Source organism: Aristolochia californica, unplaced genomic scaffold (assembly GCF_029961685.1).
Source record: "Aristolochia californica isolate CCGP_79_NKW_82.1479 unplaced genomic scaffold, dmAriCali1.0.hap1 SCAF_6, whole genome shotgun sequence".
NCBI classification, from domain to species: Eukaryota; Viridiplantae; Streptophyta; class Magnoliopsida; order Piperales; family Aristolochiaceae; genus Aristolochia; species Aristolochia californica.
This window is the reverse complement of record NW_027182257.1, coordinates 43,954,331-43,977,009: the sequence shown is the minus strand read 5'-3', so window position 1 is coordinate 43,977,009 and position 22,679 is coordinate 43,954,331. Positions and strand designations below refer to the sequence as shown.

The 22,679-nt window shown below is 38.6% G+C and overlaps 4 protein-coding genes across 5 annotated transcripts; 1 reads left to right on the top strand and 3 right to left on the bottom strand.

Moving 5' to 3' along the window:
• The first annotated feature begins 207 nt into the window (after positions 1 to 207).
• LOC137934435 (uncharacterized) lies at positions 208 to 3,365 on the top strand. Its single transcript, XM_068778762.1, has 3 exons — positions 208 to 322; positions 1,042 to 1,193; positions 2,760 to 3,365. The coding sequence occupies exons 2-3, from the start codon at positions 1,055 to 1,057 to the stop codon at positions 3,149 to 3,151; spliced, it is 531 nt and encodes a 176-aa protein (XP_068634863.1). The 5' UTR covers positions 208 to 322; positions 1,042 to 1,054; the 3' UTR covers positions 3,152 to 3,365.
• Positions 3,366 to 3,464: 99 nt separating this feature from the next.
• Positions 3,465 to 7,525, bottom strand: LOC137934434 (homocysteine S-methyltransferase 3-like). Its single transcript, XM_068778761.1, has 7 exons — positions 7,268 to 7,525; positions 5,612 to 5,668; positions 5,303 to 5,517; positions 5,088 to 5,217; positions 4,296 to 4,499; positions 3,888 to 3,959; positions 3,465 to 3,780 (listed from the first exon to the last, which is right to left on the bottom strand). Exons 1-7 carry the CDS (start codon positions 7,445 to 7,447, stop codon positions 3,643 to 3,645), a joined length of 996 nt encoding a protein of 331 aa, XP_068634862.1. The 5' UTR covers positions 7,448 to 7,525; the 3' UTR covers positions 3,465 to 3,642.
• A 1,040-nt stretch (positions 7,526 to 8,565) lies between these two features.
• LOC137933954 (serine/threonine-protein kinase 54) lies at positions 8,566 to 12,963 on the bottom strand. 2 transcript variants are annotated; one of them, XM_068778097.1, is made up of 7 exons: positions 12,169 to 12,963; positions 11,326 to 11,642; positions 10,587 to 10,708; positions 10,209 to 10,420; positions 9,918 to 10,092; positions 9,262 to 9,396; positions 8,566 to 8,908 (listed from the first exon to the last, which is right to left on the bottom strand). In XM_068778097.1, exons 2-7 carry the CDS (start codon positions 11,609 to 11,611, stop codon positions 8,702 to 8,704), a joined length of 1,137 nt encoding a protein of 378 aa, XP_068634198.1. In that variant the 5' UTR covers positions 11,612 to 11,642; positions 12,169 to 12,963; the 3' UTR covers positions 8,566 to 8,701. The 2 variants fall into 2 exon arrangements, with proteins under 2 accessions (XP_068634198.1, XP_068634197.1); XM_068778096.1 differs by having other exon boundaries at positions 11,326 to 12,963.
• Positions 12,964 to 17,622: 4,659 nt separating this feature from the next.
• On the bottom strand, positions 17,623 to 22,637 carry LOC137935489 (uncharacterized). Its single transcript, XM_068780135.1, has 4 exons — positions 21,909 to 22,637; positions 20,940 to 21,638; positions 18,681 to 19,295; positions 17,623 to 18,405 (listed from the first exon to the last, which is right to left on the bottom strand). The coding sequence occupies exons 1-4, from the start codon at positions 22,497 to 22,499 to the stop codon at positions 17,716 to 17,718; spliced, it is 2,595 nt and encodes an 864-aa protein (XP_068636236.1). The 5' UTR covers positions 22,500 to 22,637; the 3' UTR covers positions 17,623 to 17,715.
• Positions 22,638 to 22,679: the final 42 nt, after the last annotated feature.

Genomic DNA, 22,679 nt, shown 5'->3' with positions numbered 1-22,679 from the left:
TATGGATATTTTGAATTATTTTAATCTTCCATTCTTCATGTCTCGAGGATTTCATTACATGATTTTGGATCGGATATCCGGTTCCGGACGGATTTTCGAGTTTCGATTTTCCCGTATATTCGGATCTGAATCCGATTCCGTTTACACCCCTGAATTGATTTCTTCTCGAGGTTTAGTGCCCTCTACGAAGTCCGAGCGGTTCTCTAATTGTATCTTGCCGAGGAGAAGTGGAGTTGCAGATAACGAACTCCCTTGGCCTCCGCCGAGGGCTACAGGGCTTGAAAAGGAAGGCCGCAAAAGCGAAGAGAAGATATCCTCCACTGTGAGCTTTTTTCCCTCGTCTTGCTCGTTAAATCACGTAAAGATTTATCTTCGTCTTTTTTTTATTTTTTTGCATCATGATCTTCTTCCTCGCCCTGTTGGAAGATGACCTTGTTAGGAGCGCACTAGCAATTCCTACTTTTAACCACCGAGGGATTGTCGAACTCGTTTTGGATGTATTTAAGGTTGTTGCTGTTACCTGGAAGAGGTTTGCAGCCAGAACTACATTCATTTCAACTGTTAGAATGACCTAAGTACATCGCTTCGTGTCTGTCTTTTTTACTTTTTTAGTACTGCATTGAAAAATATCTGCAACTTTATTTCTCTATCCAAAAAAATTGCGATAGTTGGATGGTTCAAAATGAGATTTGTGCTTTAGAGGAGAAAATGGAGAAGAGTTAATGGAGGGTTGAAGCATTTGTAGATGATTATTAATTGATGAAAATGTTTGGAAAAAGGTGGAAATTAATTGTATTTTGAATTGATTACATCGTGATAAACAGTGAAAGTAGTAGAGAGGAGAGGATGAAGACCACTCTTCCTGGCGTTTTCCTGTCCATCGATGTAGAAACTTTTGTTGATACCTGAATAAAATATAGGGATTAGATATCTGTGGCCAAACCCACACCTTGACCCGGCTTTAATTGGCTTAGGCATACGATCATCATTCTAGGAACTTCTAGTTAACATGATTATGACTCTTAAAGTGCTATTTTTCAGGTTAGTTTCTACCATGAAAAGGGGGAGGAACTCGGACCAGGCATACACGTTATCATCTGATAGCTCCTCTGATGATGAAAAAGATTCAGGTGGTGCAAAAGGAGGCGATGAAAAAACAGTTGCAGGAGTGTCCAGATATGTTACATCAAAAGGTGTGTGCTATGAGTCTGGAAGCCTTTCTGCATTCTAAAATGTTATATTGTTCACATATTACCTTGGTGCAAGTTTAGCTTGATATATTTGGTGTCAGTGGACTGATCGCCATTTTGCCACATGATTTACAATTTTCTGTAAGAAGTGTGTATATGCACTATGCTCATGAAAGGGTTTAACTGAGATGAGGGAATTGTTTGATGATGAATTTTTGGTGCCATAAAAATATTCATAAGAGTATGGCAATTAGTGTTTAGCTAATGGTTAAGATAGAGTATATATCTACTTGTGGTTCTGTCTCAAAAGGATGATCTTTGTAAAATGAATGCTTTCTTTCCTTCTTCCAATTATTGATGCTATTTGCCTTGTTGTGTTTTTACTGTTGTTTTCATGTATATTTGATAGTTTGGCAAAGTAAATTCATTTTATGAAATGAGAGGAAACTATGATTTACACAGCAATATAATGAAGAGACAGGATGGAGTGAATATGAGAACAGAAAGAGAGCTAGATTAATCACAGACTTTGTATTTAAATGAGTAATGTTGACCAATTATCTGAAAAATCACTGAATCAGATTATTTTATTTATTTCCAGCAAAACCTGCATGTTCAAAGTTTTAGAACATGTATGAATGACAAGTACTTATGACCTCTGGAAGTTTCTAACTTGAATTAGTTGTTGCCATGAGATGGAACCTATATTATGCCTAGATGGATTTCTAGTACCAAATTTATCCTCAAAGCAGATTTTTGTCATAATTTAAATTTTTTTGGTGGCATATCTATTGTGAGGGTTCTGCTAATTCATTAATATGTGGTAGCTTATGTTATTTAAATTTTCTTGACCACTTACTTGGGTATAATAAGTAGCACAAGGTTGTTGTAAAGCATCTCAATATGATGCAGGTGTGGTGATCAAATGGGCACAGATGTAGCTGGAATATATGAAGAACATACCAATACCAACTCTTCGGGGGTCTGTCATCCCTTTCACAACATGAGAGGGACTGGCCAAAGCCATTAAAAAGTTATATGGGCAGCCCTTGCATTTTCTCACAAATTTCTACCTCAAACTGTTGGACCTTTTAGGGGCTGACTCTGATGATGAATATCAGCCATTGAATGGCATCATCCATCTCTGTCAAGGCAGAAACGACTGTATGGTTCATTGAGGAAGTCCACAGATGTACCACTTCTAACCATCATTTAGCTCAACTGTGGATTTCTGATACCATGCACCTTGCATATGTGGACCCAAATTTGCCACAACTATGAGGCCCGTCACCTGAAACGACCCAAACACTTGTTTCCACTACTCTGTAGCTTCTACGTGTACTTAGACGAAGACATTGTACTCTTGGATTGGAAGTTTGACTCCTGTGTCATTAGATAACTTTTTCTATTTTCTCTTTCTTCTAGTTCTTGAGATTGTATTGCTTCATGGTAATTGCTTCAGTGATCCTGTTAAACTTCCTTGTTGGTGATCTAGTTGACCATTTTTTTTTTTTTTTTTTTTTTTTGCTTCTAAGATCATAGAGTAATGATAATAGCTCCATTGAACAGTTGACTCTGCAAAGAAGAGACCTGGCGCTATAGACTTTGCAGCTCTGACTAAGCATGGTTATAAAAGTGGACCTTCAGTCTTGAAAGTCCCTCCTCCAAGAGAGGTGAACGAGAAAGAGCCAAACTGGTCTTGGTCGACTGGTGAGGAACAAGCAACAGTCTACAAGGGAACTGAAGAATCTTATGAAGAGCGCCAGAAGACTAGGGCTGCTGTAACCCAAGGTGAGCAGCTTACCACCGCTTATACCAGGAAGGAGAAGAAGAACATTTCCTTCTCGCAGAAGGAGAAGAGAAAGAGAGAACTTGGGCAAGCTAGCAGAGTTAAGAACTATGTTGAAGAAGAGAAGAGGCTACTGAGGGACAGTGGTATATACTCTGGCTTTGATGCTTGACCTCCTTTTGGTTTGTTGTGTTTCTAAGATGGTTTGTTTGAAACTTTAATATGTTTGCTATCTTTCCTTCCCCCCCTGTAAATTTAAGTCATTTAAAAACTTAAAAGGAGCTGTTGTTTTGGTCGATTTCCACCTGCTCCTGATCCTCATATCTTCCTGTTTCACTTGAAATTGTTTTTACCGCAGATACCCTTTAAGTGGCATGTTCATTCAACTGTGATTGTTCTAAAGCTGTTTCAGCTCAATAGATTCTCTTAAATGTGTTTTTGAGTGTTTAATCGTCACCTATATAATCTTACCTGCAAGATGAAGATCATTAATTCGGACAACATTAAACTTTAATGACGAATTTAGAATTTAAAATCCCCAGCTAGTTTCAACTTGAGCCATTTTCTGCATTAACTACCTTGCGGGTAGCTCTTACTGGTTGAAAGAGATTTTAGATTTCAAAAGTTTCTGACTTCTGGATAAGTATTTACAACAACAACAAGTCACTTGGAAAGAACTCTGGAGATAGCTTTTATAGTATTTGGAGTGGTCCTGCAGCAGCCTCCTATTAGAGAAGCTCCAGCCTCACGCCATTTAGTGACGTATGAAACAAAATCATCATCCGATACTCCAGTGGATTCCTTCGAATTAACAAATAGTGGGAATGAGAAATATACGATGATGAACAACTTTTAAAAAATTTAAAGGAATAGATAGAGAAAAAACTGACAGTAAAAAGTAAACTCACCACCCATTCCTTTTTATCGCCATCATAGGTCTCCCCACTGTTTGGATATACAAGAATGGGTTTTCTTGATACCTGTAGGGTGGAAGAATATAAATAATTCAGAATTCAATCCAGTAACTAAGCCTGATCACACACAGAAGCAAGTAAAAAACATTCAAAATATCATTCATCAAAATGGCAAATGATATTACTTTGCAAGTGCAGGTCGATTGTGAGCACATACGTTAGAAAGAGCAGTTTTCCTCTCTAGGCATCAAATTGATCAAGCTGCTGATCCTTATCACAGGAGGCAGACCAGGTATTTTTTCTTTTTGTTTATAAGTGTTTAACATCAGTCAAAAGAAGTATATCTCTATGAGGTATTTTCTTGCTGAGCTCATCATGGAAAGGACTTAATTGGAGACATACCTTTCGAATGGAATTAATAAGGCCATGAATGAATCTGGGAGGAGTGCAGTTGATTCCAATGGCGACAACCTTCTTACAGGAGTCAGCGATTGTAGCGCATTCAAGTATGGAATCTCCGCTAACAACATTAATGCCATCTTTTGAGTTAAATGAAAACCAAGCAGGTATGTGTATGTTCTCTTCTTCAAGGATCTCGGTGTATGCCTGCATCAGCATCAAATTTTTTTATTTTTTTTTTTGGAAGAAGAAGAAGATGTATTAATAAACAGGAGAAATTACAAAATTTGGGGGAGCATGTCCCTTACAACCAGTGATTGTAGGGTAGCTCCCTGTCTGGCAAACACATTTGCCGCCGAATTTGCAGATCTTAGAATGTGAGTCCAAGTACAAGAAACAATTAAGATAATTTCTAAAATTTCCCTACTGTATCTGACTACCAATAATAAGAGAATAGGTGAAAAGGGAGAGGCAACACGCATCAAAATAGCATTACAGAAGTCAAATATATCAATTGCATGACATGTAATCCTTTTATTAGATTTTGTTTTTCCTACTGTCTCTGCTCATGTTTTTCCAATCTCTTTTCCTACTCCAACTCTTCTGATGTCAAATTAACTCAATCAGATGTTGGCAAACCATGCTAATCAAATGTTCTTTTTGGAAGTAAAAGTGAATTTTGCAACTTTCATCAAAATTTATGTCAGAATCACATCAATGAACAGATGCAGATCCTATAAAAGAATAATATAGAGTTATATAAAAATTTGTGAAACAAACATTGAATCTGACTACCTGTGCTTCCAGTTTATTTGGAATTGTCTCAAAAGCAATTATATCAGCGCCCGATTCTGCAAGAACCTGAACTCTTCTTCTGTGAAAACTCTTCAAAGTTTCCAAAGTGACTGACTCACCATAGTCCCCACTACATAACATTTCACGAGTCAGAAAAGGACTACTAATTTAAATCACATAAAAAAGAAAAAAGAAATGAAGGATTATATATTCACCTATACTCAGATCCATCAGCTAAATAAGCTCCATAACTTCCAATAGAAGCTGCAACTAGTATAGGCCTTCTGTTGGAAATTCTAGGATCCACCAACCTATCGCATCTCTCCCAGTAGACATCTCTTGCCTCACATGCAATTTCAACACTTCTTTGAAGTAAATTTTCGCCTTCTTCTGTGGATAAACCTTTAGATTCAAAACCTTGAATAGTAGCCTGGTTCATATGCAAGGGCCAATAAATGAGTTAGTGATCCCTTTAAGAGGAACTTATACTTTAAAGGGAATCAAAACGAATAAATGCCAGGCACCTGATACGATGCACTGATTATAATATCAGCACCTGATTCAAGGTAATCCAGATGAACCTATTCATGAGAGTAAATGGTTAGCATGAACTATGAAAAGGGGAAAAGAAAAGGGAACAGTCAACTGTTGCAGATAGACTTATAAACCACCCTAAACTAGAGGACAAGCTCTACCAACTAAACAGCTGGATCTATTTGCTTAGAGGGGGGGGAGAAAGAAAAAAGAAGAAGAAGAAGAAGAATCAATAATAAGATAAGTTAGAAATCTATGGCAGGAGAATCCACAACATCATTAGGCCAGTTCCGATTCTTCACACTAAGAAATAAATGATCAGTACCACCTCTCCACCAGAGTTACGTATTAAAAAACCATTCATGCCAAAGCTCGTAGAGTGTTGAAGAGCAGATGCATGCCTCCATGTGCAGTTACATTTAATCAGGATTGTTCATTAATTTTTCTCAAGAGCTGGACATAACTACCAGACACTACCAAATATTCCTCACACTTCAGTGCTGCTATCATTTTTCCTCTACTTTTAATCATGTGTCTACTGCAACCAGCCAGAAACAGTAGCGTGCAAACAGGTTTAGCCTGTTTTCTTTCACTCGAGACTGAAGTAAAATCCAGACAACAACCAACTAGTCCCAACAACACACTCAGCACAAGAGCGAGTTTCATCATAGAAATCTTAATTGCCCATCAAATAAAAAAATCAAAAAGGTAAAACTATGCAAGGAAATGAAACCATTACCTGCCACTTCAACTTCGAAAGAGAAGAATGAAGAATCGAGACGTTAAAAAATAAAAAATAAAAAATAAAAATAAGACATCAAATCCAACATACAAGCTAAATTTTGGTAAAAAATCAGAAATTACTGTTGAAGAAGATGAATCAAGTTTATATATAGTAGCATAACTTTGAAGTTGGGTCAACTACCTATCCCAAAATGACTAGCCAAACTTAGGACACTTTTTTTCCTAACTAATAAACTCAAAATCTTTGTATTTAATAATCTATGTGAGATTATTCTTTAACACTAACCCTCACGTGTAGGCCCTCTCTACATGTAGATAATTTGAGTGGAGGACCAGATACTAGTCCCAACTAATAAACTTAAAATCTTTGTATTCAATAATCTATGTGGAACTATTCTTTAACACTTCCCCTCACGTATAGGCCCTCTCTACATTGTGGATAATTTGAGTAGAGGCCCACATACTGCTCTGATACCATGTGAAGTTGGGTTAAACGCCCATCCCAAAATTACTAGCAACTTCTTTCCCAACTAATAAATTCAAAATCTTTGAACTCATTAATCCACGTGAGACTATCCCTTAATAATAACTTTTAATTTTTAAACTTTCTATTATAAATAAGAAGAAGCAAAAGACACACTTCAAGTTCTCTCTCCTTGGTGCCCTAGTTTTCTCTCCTTTTTGCTTATTAAAAACTTTTACTTTCTTCTCTTTCTTTCTCATCTTCTTTTTACCTTCAAACCTAAACCAAGACCAAAATCCTAGAATCTAACAAATACTCCAAACCGTTAACTGTCAAGAGCTCCTATAGATACAATCAAAACCAGAGTCTGACGAAACGGCAGCGGTCGGAACCATGTCTTTCAACACCTAAACCAAATAAGCATCACAAAACAACCCACCTGCCGAACAAGCTGCGGCGAACTAATCAGGCACTTGGCGCTCCAAAGAGGGTCATTAAGGTCCGCGCCATGCCGTTCGAGCTCCGTAGCCAAACCACCGTCGATCACGGCGACACCTCCGCATTCACGGAGCAGATTCGACAACACCGAAGCACACTGCTCGATCGTTTCATTCCCCATCGCAGAATAAGGGTTTCAGGCGAAGCCGAAGCCGCACAAATCTCTCCTTCCGACGAGCCGACGAGAGTTGCAGGCAGCTGCCAGATGCAAATGCATATGACATTCATTTGCCACATTGCCCGCCATCTTATAGGAAGAAGGCGAAATGCGAATTCCCCAAACTACCCACATTCAGAAGAATTAACTTCTAATTACCCAAACGCCACGAACCTTACGTTATCCCTCATCATCCTCCATGACCCACATTCTGGTGCAGTTCCATTGTTTGGTGGAATGCCTCACAGAGGTTACGCACTTCACAGCATAAACAGCGCCATGAGAAGCGTCAGTGGAACACAAGTAAGGGAACATGGAGAGGGAAGCTGCTATTCTTCGTCACCTCTGTCAATTCAATAAAAAAAAAAAATACAGCATATGCAAGTGCTCGTATTAATCACCAATTGGTTCGTTAGTGGAAAGATAAGGCCGAGTGACGCCAACTGCTAAATGCAAGCATCATTCCTTGCAATCGCTTATCGATTTGCATGTATCCAAAGACCAAAATACCCCTGTATTGCGTCTGGTTTTACATGTGTAATTACTGGTTGTTCGGTCCGCAGCCGCAGCCAACGCCGACGGGAACCTGTGACGTGTACGGAAGGGGTAGAAGACGACTAACGACTCTGCTGTGCACGTGGACGCCAGGTGTCGGGAAGCGAAGTACAAATTAGTGGGGGAAACAGAGTCGTGGAGAAGAGAGAGACGTCCAAGTCTCCGAGTCAGTGACTCAGTGAGGCTGAGGCATCGCAGGCTGACTCTGACACGAGTGAAGAACGAGTTCGTGTTGGTCCTCACTGTCCGTTATGAGGGCAATTTCCATAATTCCATTTTTCTTCAGTCCAATTAAAAATTACTGCAATCTGTTCTGTTGGATAAATGGGTGAATGAATAAATAAATGGAAAATTAGTAAAAAATAATAATAAATTAAAGTTATTCTATTTCGTTTAATTAATGGCAAAACAGGTGAAATTATCCACGATTAAAATGTTTTATTCTATTTCCTGTACTCTTTTAATAAACAGTAAAAAAAAAATCAAATAAAAAGAGGAAATAAGCAAGGGGCGCGCAGACACTGATGAAAGCAAAACACACAGAGACATTCTTCTGCCCATCATGAGCCTATGAGGAAAAATTTAAAGCCCAGTTTACAAATGATCAAATCCTCTGAATCAAGAGCATCACAAACAATTAAATACTTGAAAAAGAAAGGAAAATCATGGGCCCCTTGAAGTGCTGAAACAGAAGCAGCCAGAGGCTTGGTCATCAGGTATCATTCCTCCACCTTTGCTTGTGTCAATGGCTTCTAACAGCTTCACGACTTCAGCCATGTCAGGCCGTTTTTCAGGATTGCCATCCCAGCATTTCCTCATTATGTGCGACAGAGAACTGGGGCAGCAACGAGGAATTTCTGGTCGTAAATTCTGCATAAATAATAGAAAAGAAAAAACACTATAAATTAGCCGTTTTGAGGTCAAATGCTTCTTCTAGTTTTTTAATTAAGAAAATAGTGACCCAAAAATTTATGACCAGGATACACACTAACACTGCCATCATAAATCTCATTGACTAACCTCAGTACGAGGAAGCACATGATTTTTTTCCTGCTTATTAACAACAATCACTATCTGTGGCATGTGTGTATTGGGTTCTTGAGTTCAACTTTAGAGACCCACATGGGGAGTTCTAATATGAAAGTCTTGGGTTCAAGTCCCATTAAGGATATTAAGTGAAACGTTCATGTGTAATCAACATTCGGAAAAACACGATTAACTACCTGTCGTACTACAGCGGACGAAACTTCTGCAAAGCTTAGATCAGGGTATGGCATGTCACAGCAGTATATTTCCCACAAGCATATCCCAAAGCTATACACATCACATCTCCTATTATAAGGCTTGCCTTCAAGGACCTGCAAAGATATTCCTCACATTACTTAAAAGCATTAACATTTCTCAAAGAAAGCAAACCAATAATAGACCAGTTGAAGGGGAAAAAAATGACAAAACGAGTATGATGACTCAAATAAGACAGATTCTTCCCAAACAAGGATTCAAGAGCTGCACTTTCCTAAGATAGACGATCTCACATTCTGTTCCCATTAGTGTGTTAGGCTATCAGGAATATTCTTTCCGTCTATGGCCACCACACTTTTGTAAATGCATTACCTCATAAATGGGGTGGTAGGCCTCTGCACATCAGTAAAAGGAAACAAAAGTTGTACAATTCTTGATCCTTTGCTCGCTGAAGGTGTTGCTTATCTGAATTCCCACAAGCTCATCTTGTGGGAATTTTAGCAATCTAATTAGTTTTACATGAGTCACCCATCAAAGGATTGGTACATGTCATGTCCACAAAAAAAAGTCTTGTTATTTCCTCTATAGTTCAATTTGCCTCCTGAAATTACTTAAAGAGTAGGAAGTTGGAGAATACCTCAGGAGCCATATAACCAAGGGTCCCTGTCTCCCCAGTCATGTCCTTTGGGTTCTGAGCTTCAACACGAGCCACCCCAAAATCCGCAATTTTGAGATTCCTATGAGAGTCTAACAACATGTTTTCTGTTTTAACATCTCGGTGCACAATCTTTCTAGAGTGTAGATAGCTCAGCCTGAAACAAATGGTAATCAGAAGAAACAAGATTGTTATTCATGTAAAAAACCTGAATTGCATAGGAAAGACTCACAAGAATCACTTGAATAGTATAAGGGTAGCACTTGCTCTTACCCCCTGGAGAGATCCAAGGCCAACTGAATAACAACCTTATAGGCCAGTTTCCGTTTTCTGTTTTTAATCAGATATTGCTTCAGAGTCCCGCCAGGAAGGTACTCCACAACAACGCAGCATGCTCTGGATGGAATTGAATCATGGTTGCCATTGTTTGAAGTGTTAGTTGGAGGGATCTTGAGTTCTGAAGTCCCCATCGATGCCCCAACAAACTGTTTAAAACAAAGGAAAGAAAAGAACACGGAAATTTAAAAATTTTGCTAGTTAAGGAAAAGCAGCCTCTCTCAAAACTCAAAAGTAGGAACAGATAAAATCATAAAAAATTACACATAAATGTTTTGAATTTGAAGCACCTGGTTTGTGTAATAAATTACTAACCTTGGTAACATTTGGATGGTCAAGCTTGTGCCAAACAGCAACCTCTTGGCGAAAAGAGGCCCGAAGAGCAGCAGTTTCAGCATTGGTAGCAAAACCATCTTCTCCCCAGTCCAACAGCTTCACTGTTTATGCAAAAGAGAAATCACAAACTTATGAGAAAGGAAAAATTTTCTGGAAACAACAACATAATGCAGCCAAGAATTCTACATATATAATTATATAACAATCACGTGAACCAAGGGCTTATAATTACAGTGTGTTAGCCCAGGTAAAGTGGGTAACGTCAAGAACAAAAATGTTTACATGTGCAACTGATTAGATTATGACCTTCAAGATCATACCAGTCAAAACTAAGCAAATCGCACAAAAAAATTTTACTCAATCAACAGCCATATCTTTGCAAGCCAGTGCATCAATTAACACAACCAGGTGGTGCATTTTGATGTACTTAAGAACAACAGTACAGTTCAGAAATGAAAATTTGTTCTAACCAAAATAATAACACATGTTTTACTAAAAATGACAAATCAATCTTCATTCTGAATACCATCAAGTAAAGTTTTCCATAAAGCAAACTGCTTATGAATAAAAATCATCAGGCTTCCTAGGTATTTGAAGATTGCCCAAAAGACTTGAGTTGAGAAGATATCCATAGAGCAGATGATATAAGCATTCAAGACATTGCATAGCTATTTGAAAAAACATCAGAGAAAATGCAAACAGATAAAATATAAGTTACCTGCAACATCTTGGCCATCATAAACACTCCTGTACACTGTACCATAAGTCCCATGGGCTATAACATATCTGATTTCTAGTTTAGACAAATCGATTTCCCATTCCTCCTTGTGCCTTGGGGCCTCTGTCCTATCCCTTGACCAGACCCTGCTAAGGTGCTTTTCCAATTGGACATCCAAACTCTTCAAATCGATTCTATCTGCTCTGACGAACAACTCCTTATTGCTAAAACTTCCCACCCCCATTGACTTGGCATCAGGACCTCCCCCTTCACCTCCACTGTTCATTTTTTCGTATATTGAATCCTTATCAAAAGGACTCAGAAGCCCAATCAAGAGAAAAGAAAAAGAGGTAAAGAATCAATACGGAGCTCAAGACCTAATATGGCGTAGGTTATCTTGAAAACTAATCAGAGAAGATGATTTTCCAGATATGCAAACCAACTTACAGTTCACAAGATTCAGAAATTGAAGCCAATGAAAACAACAGAGATTACCACAGTAATCCAACACGATGATTGACGAAGAAAAAGAAAAAACAGAGAAACTAAAGAGAGACAGCTTCGAGTGCTCCCAAATTTTCGAAATAAAATCTTGTTTCCTAAATATTTGAACGACAAAAATAATGCAAAACAGATAAGAACAGAATTCCCAGGAAAAGTGAATGCAAAAAGTTCAAAATCGATTTCGCAGCTAAAAAATTCCAAGCACTTGCAACTTCCGAGTGAGAATGAAAGAAAAAAAACAACAAAATATTTCGAATAAAACGCTCAAAGCGAAAATCCACTTCCCATCACAACACAGCAAGGACGGCGAAAGGGAAAGGATATAATATATTTAAGTACCCAGCCCCTCACGGCAATCTGAGTAGCACGATTCCAGAAGTCAAATACCGAAGCTTGAACGCTCCACCAGACAAGAGGACAAACTACAGCCCGAAAATTTGCTAAACAGGAAAAGCAGGAAGAAACGGGCAAATTCCGTGGTGAAATGCTTAAGAGATGGCCTCCAAAGAACAAAAACTAACAGGAAAAAGAATCTCAAACGTCTAAAAACAACCAGAAAATCAAGCACCAATCGAGAAAACCCCCCAAATAAAGAAACCTCCCCCCCTCCAAAAAAAAAAAAAAGAAACGGCTCGACTTCAAGTTAGATGCTTCCTAATTGAGTAAAAAATCACAACCCAATTAACCCCAAAAATAGACGATCCAGAAAAGGAAAAAACGACAATTTTACAGCTCCAATGCTCAAGGGGCCCCGGAAACTGGAACCCCCCTTCAAACACGGGTGGAGAAGAAAACCCAAAAGGAAAAACCCGACAAAGAAACCGATAAAGGGTCGAAAAGAGCCGAATTCGTTGACTACTATGAGCAACGAGAAGAGAAATTAAAAAAGGGTAAAAACTCTCAATCGCTCGTTCATTGTACGCATGATATCATCATCAAACGGTGGGTCGGTAGGTGCGAGGGAGCTGGTGGAAGAGATTCAAGGAGGCAAAGAGGAGAGAAGCAATTGAGAGGGAAAACGAGTACCGGAAGACGCCAGAAGAAGGAAACAAAGAAAGATTGAGATTTTGAAGTCCTAACGCCTCTTAGGACTTCTACCTCTCAGCTTCGCACAATTTTACTGGTTCAGCAAAAAGTCGGATAAGCACGGCGGAATTGTTCTTTTAAAGTGACCATTTTATTCTCTATTAATATATTTCTAGTCAAATATTATTTCAATTTTTTCATTAATAATTTCCACTCTCAATTCAAATATAAATATTTTATTATATGAAATTGCATTATTTAAATTACTTAGTTACTTATTTATTAATAAAAACTATAATTAAAATATTAATATAATATATTTAATTAATTGTTCAAATATACTTAAATTCTTACAATCATTCACAAAGCACAATTGAAGGATTAATGGGTCCCTTTTGCCGAAAATTTATGGGAATTTTGTTGGTCCCTTGAAAATGACTAAACAGAAGAAAAATCTCCGCTCGATACCTTTTCACCTTCTTAAAAGTCACTACCCTATCAGCTAAAGGGAAGACATATATTTGTCATTACACACCATGTCATTGTTCCGAACGGGGTCCAATAAAAAATTTATTTTTAATGATTAAAAATCACTAATAATATTATTTACCAATAATTTTATTTTATCATAAGCTTTTCTTTACACAAAGGAGGCTCTTCAAACCAATTTTTAAAATAGGGGAGACATCCCATTTGTTAACAAGTCAATTCCTTCTTTGACTTTTGGAAATTAGTAGCAATTACTTAATATAGGGGTATTTAAGCCATTTTCTATAATTTATTTGGGTAAATTAAAAATTAGGATAAATAAACCTTATCTTTATTTTTTCTCTGGGGGTATTATCGTAAATTAATCATCCCTTGATCCGGAAAAGGGACAAAATCTATGTAGGCACGAGCGTCGAGAAAAACCGTTGGATTCGTCCGATGTGGAAAAACAGATTCGACCATTTAATTAGTATTCTATTTCTTTAATTATTATTTAATTAATTCCCTTCGCCGCCGGTTAAATAAGGGACACATCTCGGGAATGACGAAACGGACATGTCGAGAATGTTGGGAAGTAATCACGCTCGGATTGGACCGGCCTGTGGCCCGCTTTTATGGTTGAATAGTGGTAGGGTATCGAGTTACTGACCCAAACCCAACTTATATATTAGACCGATGGGGATGTGGGGAGGGATGGTTTGGATTTAAGTTGGGTTTAAAGGGACCGGGTTACAAAAATATTGATAGAGTCGGAGTCAGGTTTTTTTTTTTTGGAATTGAGGTTTTAGGGTAAGAAATTAGGTTTGAGTTTAAGTTTAGGTTTAGGTAAACCCGACCCCGAACTAACTTATGCCCACCCAATGGGGTGTTATTGTGTGGATACATGAGAAAAGAGAGAGGGGCGGACTACTTCCTATGTACACATAAATAGAGAAGGGTGGGTCGAAGTCACTCTTCATGTCTCTTTATTTCGAAACAAAGAGGCGATTATATGAACCTTTTCTAAGGATAGAAAAAGGGAAAAGGAAAAATTTAGGGAGTTACCATTCTCACACTATTTTTTTCAAAAAAAAAAAAATCTAAAATTATATGTTTATATAATTAGTGCAAGTGAATCAAATATTTTCATTTTTTTCAAGAACTTTGATGGAGGGACCTCCCTAGTGTCAGAGTGGTTCCGTCCACTCTTGTAGGCGGTAGCTTTCCGCACCTAAAAGATCGGTTTGTTGGGTGTATTGGCTAGCCGCTGTCATGGTATCAGAGCTGGGCATGCCATGTCCCGCGTTCGAATCCCGTGAGGGGCGGTCAAGAATGGACGGGGTGGGTGTCAGAGTGGTTTCGTCTACTCTTGTAGGCGGTAGCTTTTCGCACCTAAAAGATCGGTCTGTTGGGTGTATTGGCTAGCCGCTGTCACCTAGTAGTAGGAGCTCCTCTATTTTTCATTTTTTGGGGAAGCAAGATAGCGTAAATTTTCTAGTTATGTTTAAATGTAAGAACCATTTTTGTCATCACATAGAATACAAAGTAACAACAAAATCATTTTCCCACTTCCATGTTTTTCAATGAAAACAATTTCTATGGAAAAAAACGATTTCCTTTTACTGATTTTCTTGTTTTTGTGCCTTTTCGATTTATTTTTTAATGTTTGCTATTGGAGCATTAAAATATTTATTTTTGAATGTTAAAAACACATGCATGCATACAATCTCTTCACTCCGAGGTGAGTCTTACACCCAAAACCTTACACTAGAAATTTTGAATCTTTCTAACAAGATGAATTGAGGTAAAAAAAAAAAGTGTGCCCTAATTTGGTATGAAAATAATAGGCCAAGCGAAAAATATTTTAATTTCATCATTATATTATTTTATACATAAAAATGTATAAATATGAAGATGCACTTGTTAAGCTATAAAAATCATTATTTTTAAACATAAATATTCAACAGAAAGAGCTATAAATAGATGAACATTTTGGCCTATTCCCATTCCTATACAATAAGAACGGATTTTCCAACGTTTATTTGATTTTATAAGAAATATAAATGTCCTAGTCTTAGTGTATTTAGACTTGCATTATTTGATCCAAGGGTGATGGTGGAGAACTGCCCCTTTTGCCAGTCTCTTTGAAACAGAAGCCAGGGAGTAACTAATATAAGTTCTAGAAAAAAATTATCTAAATTATAAATTCCATAGATACTCTTTGAGAGAAGGGGTACCCTCCGCCTTTGTCGAAGAAAAAGGGGTGCAAACCTATGGGAGAGGCAAGGGAAACCAATCCTAAAATATCCAATAAATATTGAACTATAGAATCGGAAAAACTCAAAATACCATTATAAAATTAACAATATGATTTGTAGGTCAATGTATCACTTATCCAATTTAAACCTACTCTAATAACGTATAACCTATCTACAAATCATATACTAAAATAAGTATAATTGTCTTAATACATAACTCACAAAACCATTGTTAGAAAGGCTCTTTGCTAGGAGTCCTGAAATTCAATTATTTTAGATTATACATTTCCAGATCTTTTCTAACCTGCATTTCAGCATAATCATTCAATCTTGCTAAGGGGGTTAATTAACTTGAAGTCCGAGATGATCTTCAACCGCATGACGCCCTTCAACAGTTGAAGTCGTTAATGGAGCGCATATGACATTTCATCAGGATGCAGGGGATGAAGCGGTCATTCATCTCCACGGTTTAAAATCCTTCATCTCAAAGAAGGCCATATTTGATCTTCTTTGAGATGAAAGACGCGTGACGCTTCCTTTTCCCCTCTCTCTCCTCGCACCTCCCTCTCTCGCGCGTCCTCATTTTCCTTTTTTTCTTCCTCTCTCCCGCACTCTATCTCTGAAACTCTCCAAGCAGCGAAGCCCCAATGGACTGCGATTCGCCACCGAAGAAGCAGGAGACTCTGTCGGCGAAATTTCCGCAAGGGTTCTTTATTGCGGGGGGCTGAGAAACAAAGCTTAATAGGTTTTCGAGAGCCCTCTGTCTTGGAAACTCTCCATGCGGCGAAGCCCCAACGGGCTGCGATTCGCCACCGGAGAAGCAAGAGACTCTGTCAACAACATTTCCGCTCAACCTCCGTCTCGGCAGCACAGCGACAAACGACCCGTCGACGAAATTTCCGCAAAAGGAGGAAGAAGGCTTCCGATTACAATTTTCCTAAGTTAGGAAAATTTAATCAGCGCAGTACGCTGAGTCACGCGCCGGACCGGGCTTACTGAACCGAGTCAACCCAGGCCAACTCGGACCAAGCCAACTAAAAATAAAAAACAAAAATAAATAAAAATAAGCTCCAGTTTTGGGCGTCCAAAGGGTGGACATAGCTATCGTGGATGCTACTTGAGCACAGGTGGAGACGTCGGCATATAGACCCTACTTTCGAGCTTGAGGACAAGTCGTATTAATCTGCTCCGTAAATTCGGTTGGAGCTTGATTAGCTGTCTAGATTGATTTTCTCTGTTCGTCGTGATCTCTGGTTTTTCGGCACCGTGGGAAGAAGACATTGTTGGAAATTTTTGATTTTCCTAAGTTAGGAAAAAATTAATGTGGCGTCAGTTCAACGTCTGATGCAACCCAGTAACCCATCACTATATCAATTTTATTACTGTATTAAAATTCATATTTAAGTCTCTGGTAAATAAAATATAATTAAAGTATGCATTTGATTAATTAATTACTTTTAATTTTGTGAAAATATATTATTAATTAATACCATATAAAAAATCTATCTTATGTTATTAATATAATACTTTTTTATTCATTAATCACATTTATTTTTTATTTACTCTATTGTATTAGTGATTTAATAATGGTAATTAAAATATTATTAACTCAAACACTTGGTTTAATTAACTCATTTTTATAATTAATAAAATCAATAATTTTAAATTTCGAAGATGAAGATGAACTTGTCCACACTAACACCTTATTTCGAAGATTTCGAACATGAACTTATCCATACTAACACCTATTTGGAAGATGAAGAGGATGTAGATATATGAGATGAAGATAAAGATGAAGATTAAATTTCCAGTTTGTTGACGGTTCATAAGATTCACTTCCTTTGTGATTTTGTTGATCCAAGGGTGCTGAGGCCGGGGACTAAATAAACAAGTAAAGCTATTAAAATAATTGAACCTTCACTCACATCAGCTGCAAAAGAGTGCCTAAACACTTGGAGGACTCATCCATTAGTCTTCCATCCAACTTTAATGAAGCTCATGTCTGAACTGCACTGAATTGGAGACTCTTCATAGATTGAGAGAGCTGGAACAGGTTTATAATGTAAAGGGAAGAAAAAGATGATGCTACAGAGCATTAGATTCATTCTCATGGGTAGTTGCAGAGAAACAAGAATCATTTGTTGGAACGATAGTAGGAAAGAGCAGAATAGAGTGTTTGTGTAACAGTCAGGTCCAGAAGGATAAATGCCGCGATCACAGAGATGATACTCCACGGACTCCTGAAGTAAGTCTGCTGCAAATGCAAACGCCACTCTCTGAACCGTTTGTTCCATTTATTGGTCTTGTACTGGTAACACTTCTCCAGCTCCTCCATCGCCTTAAATGGCAGATGAAGCTTGTAGGGAACGAAGTTGATGTCTCGGGAGAGCTTCCTTATTACATCCAGAACCGCTTCACTGCTCGTCTGCATTAGGATGATTCCGTTTGCCTGGAGCAATGCCACATCTTCGGCGGAATGGATGAACTCGAAGAACATCCAGAGGTATGAGCTCACTGTATGTCTGGTTTCCACGTGAAGGCGTTCGAAAACTACCTGATTAAGGTATCGAGATTCCGCGCCGGGACCCAAGAAGAAATTTGGGAGCTTCAGGGTGCCGGTGGTGGGATCAAATGACAAATCTGCCAGATCGAAGGAATTGGTACAGCGGAATTGAACTCCAGCCTTGTGATATTCGGTTACTGTTCTCACTTTGGGGCGTTGATTGAAGATTTTGGATTCCCAGTTGGTGCTGGCGTTTCCGATCAGTCTCCATCTGGTTCTGCGCAAGTAGTGTCCCTCTCCATTGCCGGCTTCCTTTAATTTCTGGACGACAAAAAATAAGGTAGCTTTAGATATTGAATTTCTTGTACATACATTGCTCGAAGAAAAAGGCCCAAATAAACAACTACCAGATAAGTTGTCATCTGCATCCTTCCAGCAACTATCAATAATTTCCTAAAAAATGTTATTTGAATTTCTGGGCAATGGAGGAATCTCGTAGTTATCTCTGTTTATGTGAAAGAATCGACCAAATGTATCTGTAATTACAAATGAGCTCCTGGAAGCAGAAAATTGATTTGGGTTTGGGAAAGACTCACCGGTGATTGGTCAGATCCTCCTCCAACCCGAACTATGGTACTAAGAACCAGCCCAGGCAGTTGATTCTCGAGCATCATCAAGTCTTCATTAACGGTATGCGTAAAATGAGGCATCTGTCTGAAAATCGGGTCGTTCGAAGCATAGGTGTCAAATCCCACCTTCCCCTTTTTTCTACCTCGAAATTCCAGGAAGAAGCTCCCATCCTGAAGCATCAATTGCAAGAATCCGTCTTCATCTTTCACCCACTCGTCGTCTAGCTGCTCGTATGAATCCATTAATTCTTTAGCTACCTTCTTCAACTCCTCCATGTACTCTTCGACTGGTTTCCCCGTTCTGTGAAGCAGATGACGAAGAGCGCGTTTCTTATGCTCTTCCATGGCCTTCAGGTGTGGCTTTCCGTAGTGGTAAGGACCTATGGAGACCATCTGCGGATGGTAGGCTTTTGAGTTGCCTTTGATCTGTTGCGGTACCCGAAAGATGGAGTGCTTTGCCCATTGCTGCTCCTCTGAGGAAACGTCTACTGGGGGTAGATGCTGAAAATCGATGATGATATGCTTCTTCTCCGTCTCCGCTCCAATTCCAGCCATTGGGTCGAGAGGAAAGATGCTCGGTGACTACAAGGCCGCAGCTGCTAGCTGTTTCGACCATTACTACATGTGTAGACTTTTTCTTCTCTCTTTTTTGCTTGAAGACTTTGACTCTGTGCAAATACGCGTACGGGAATCATCGTCGAAAAGAAAGAGAAGATGAGTGCCCAATACCTCTCTGCTCCTGGAATTTTCGTCGAAAAGAAAGATTATCAAGACAGGGAAGCGAAGAAGTAGGCATAATAAAAATTTAAACATGAACCTCTTAAATAAATAAAATTCATTCAACTGATATCATGGCCATCAATTTCCGGCCAACATCTAAACATTTCAGGCATTCATTGATGACAATGTCTAAGTATGCCCTCTGTTAAACCAGATCCTTTACTTAAATTATCCTTTCCATCAAAGGAAGAGAGCCGTTATCCATGCATTGTTCTTCAAATATTCCTTTTTAAGTCGAGTTTTTTATTGGTGAGCTTTGCTCAAACTAACAATTCCCATGGAAAAACTGATTTACTTTTACTAATCTTCTTGTTTTTGTGCCTTTTCGGCTTATTTTTTTAATGTTTACTACTGGAGTGTTAGAATATTTATTTTTGAATATTAAAAACACATGCATACAATCCCGTTACTCCCATGTCAATCTTGCACCCAAAACATCACATTGGAAGTTTTGAATTTTTCTAACAAGATGAATTGAGGTAAAAAAAAAAAAATTTGTGCCCTAAATTGGTTAGAAAATAATAGGCCAAGCGAAAAATATTTTAATTTCATCATTATATTCTTTTACCAACATTTTGATAAATGAATAGATTAACCGACTCATAAAAACGTATAAATATGAAGATACAGTTTCAAAGGTATAAAAAATTATTATTTTTGAACATAAATATTTTATATTAAATAGAAAGAGATATAAATAGATGAATACTTTACTAAAAATGGATTTTCCAACGTTTATTTGATTTTATATGAAATATAAAAATCCTAATCTTAGTGTATTTAGACTTGCATTATTGAGATATATTCACTTTTTATTGTCAAATTTTTTATATACTAATTTTAATTCAGGAAGACTTGAAATACAAGCTTTAGAAAAAAATTATCTAAAATATGAATTCTATTGATACTCTTCGAGAGAGGGGCTACCCTCCGCCTTTGTCGAAGAAAAAGGGGCGCGAACCTATGGGATAACTGGTGGGACCCACTATGATCACACGAGATGGTGGGACCTACCATGATCACGTGAAGCAGTATGATGAGTCATCACACGAGCTAGAATACTTATCACATTGGAAGATTTGGCAATTTTCTTTGATTAATATAATCGATTTATCTTCCATTAATTTGTCTCTTAATATGTAATTGAAATAATACAAATAGGGGTATTGGTTGAAGAGTTCAATTGAGCTCTCCATTTTTTCTCTTTTTTCTCTTCTCTCCTTCTATCGTCTTGCTCGAGGTTTCAATGATGGGATCCTAAATTCAATACCTTGAAATTACCTCAATCGAAAATATGTTAGCTTCTATAGAATCGGAAAAAAACTCAGAAATATTATAGAAAGGCTCTTTGCTAGGAGTCCTGAAATTCAATTATTATAGAGTATACATTTCCAGAGATTTTTTAAGCTGCATTTCAGCATAATCATTCAATCTTGCTAAGATTCACTTACCTTTGTGAGTTTGTTGGTAATAGTAGGAAAGAGCAGAATAGAGTGTTTGTGTAACAGTCAGGTCCAGAAGGATAAATGCCGCGATCACAGAGATGAGACTCCACGGACTCCTGAAGTAAGTCTGCTGCAAATGCAAACGCCACTCTCTGAACCGTTTGTTCCATTTATTGGTCTTGTACTGGTAGCACTTCTCCAGCTCCTCCATCGCCTTAAATGGCAGATGAAGCTTGTAGGGAACGAAGTTGATGTCTCGGGAGAGCTTCCTTATTACATCCAGAACCGCTTCACTGCTTGTCTGCGTTAGGATGATTCCGTTTGCCTGGAGCAATGCCACATCTTCGGCGGAATGGATGAACTCGAAAAACATCCAGAGGTATGAGCTCACTGTGTGTCTGGTTTCCACGTGAAGGCGTTCGAAAACTACCAGATTAAGGTATCGAGATTCCGCGCCGGGACCCAAGAAGAACTTTGGGAGCTTCAGGGTGCCGGTGATGGGATCAAATGACAAATCTGCTAGATTGAAGGTATCGGTACAGCGGAATTGAACTCCAGCCTTGTGATATTCGGTTACTGTTCTCACTTTGGGGCGTTGATTGAAGATTTTGGATTCCCAGGTGGTGCTGGCGTTTCCGATCAGTCTCCATCTGTTTCTGCGCAAGTAGTGTCCCTCTCCATTGCCGGCTTCCTTTAATTCCTGGACGACCAAAAAATAAGGTAGCTTTAGATATTCAATTTCTTGAACATACGTTGCTCGAAGAAAAGGCCCAAATAAACAACTATCAGATAAGTCCTCATCTGCATCCTTCCAGCAACTATCAATAATTTCCTAAAAAATGTTATTTAAATTTCTGGGCAATGGAGGAGTCTTGTAGTGGCTTCTGTTTCTGAACGAAGCCACTATGAAAGAATCGATCAAATGTATTTGTGATTGCAGAAAATCGATTTGGGTTTGGGAAAGACTCACCGTTGATTGGTCAGATCCTCCTCCAACCCGAACTATGGTACTAAGAACCAGCCCAGGCAGTTGATTCTCGAGCATCATCAAGTCTTCAAGAATGGTAAGCGTAAAATGAGGCATCTCTCTGAAAATCGGGTCGTTCGAAGCATAGGTGTCAAATCCCGCCTTCCCATTTTTTCTACCTCGAAATTCCAGGAAGAAGCTCCCATCCTGAAGCATCAATTGCAAGAATCCGTCTTCATCTTTCACCCACTCATCGTCTAGCTGCTCGTATGAATCCATTAATTCTTTAGCTACCTTCTTCAGCTCCGCCATGTACTCTTCGACTGGTTTCCCCATTCTGTGAAGCAGATGACGAAGAGCGCGTTTCTTATGCTCCTCCATGGCTTTCAGGTGTGGCTTTCCGTAGTGGTAAGGACCTATGGAGACCGTCTGCGGATGGTAGGCTTCTGGGTTGCGTTTTGTGATCTGTTGCGGTACCCGAAAGATGGAGTGCTTTGCCCATTGCTGCTCCTCTGAGGAAACGTCTACGTGGGGTAGATGCTGAAAATCGATGATGATATGCTTCTTCTCCGTCTCCGCTGCAATTCCAGCCATTAGGTCGAAGGGAACGATGCTCGGTGACTACGTGGCCGGAGCTTATAGCTGTTTCGACCATTACTACATGTATTTGTTTTTTGCAGGAAGACTTTTGACTCTGCAGAAGTACGCGGACGGGCATCTTCGTCGAAACTAATGAACGGGAGCTACATTGAAAGTACTGACATAGAATTTATA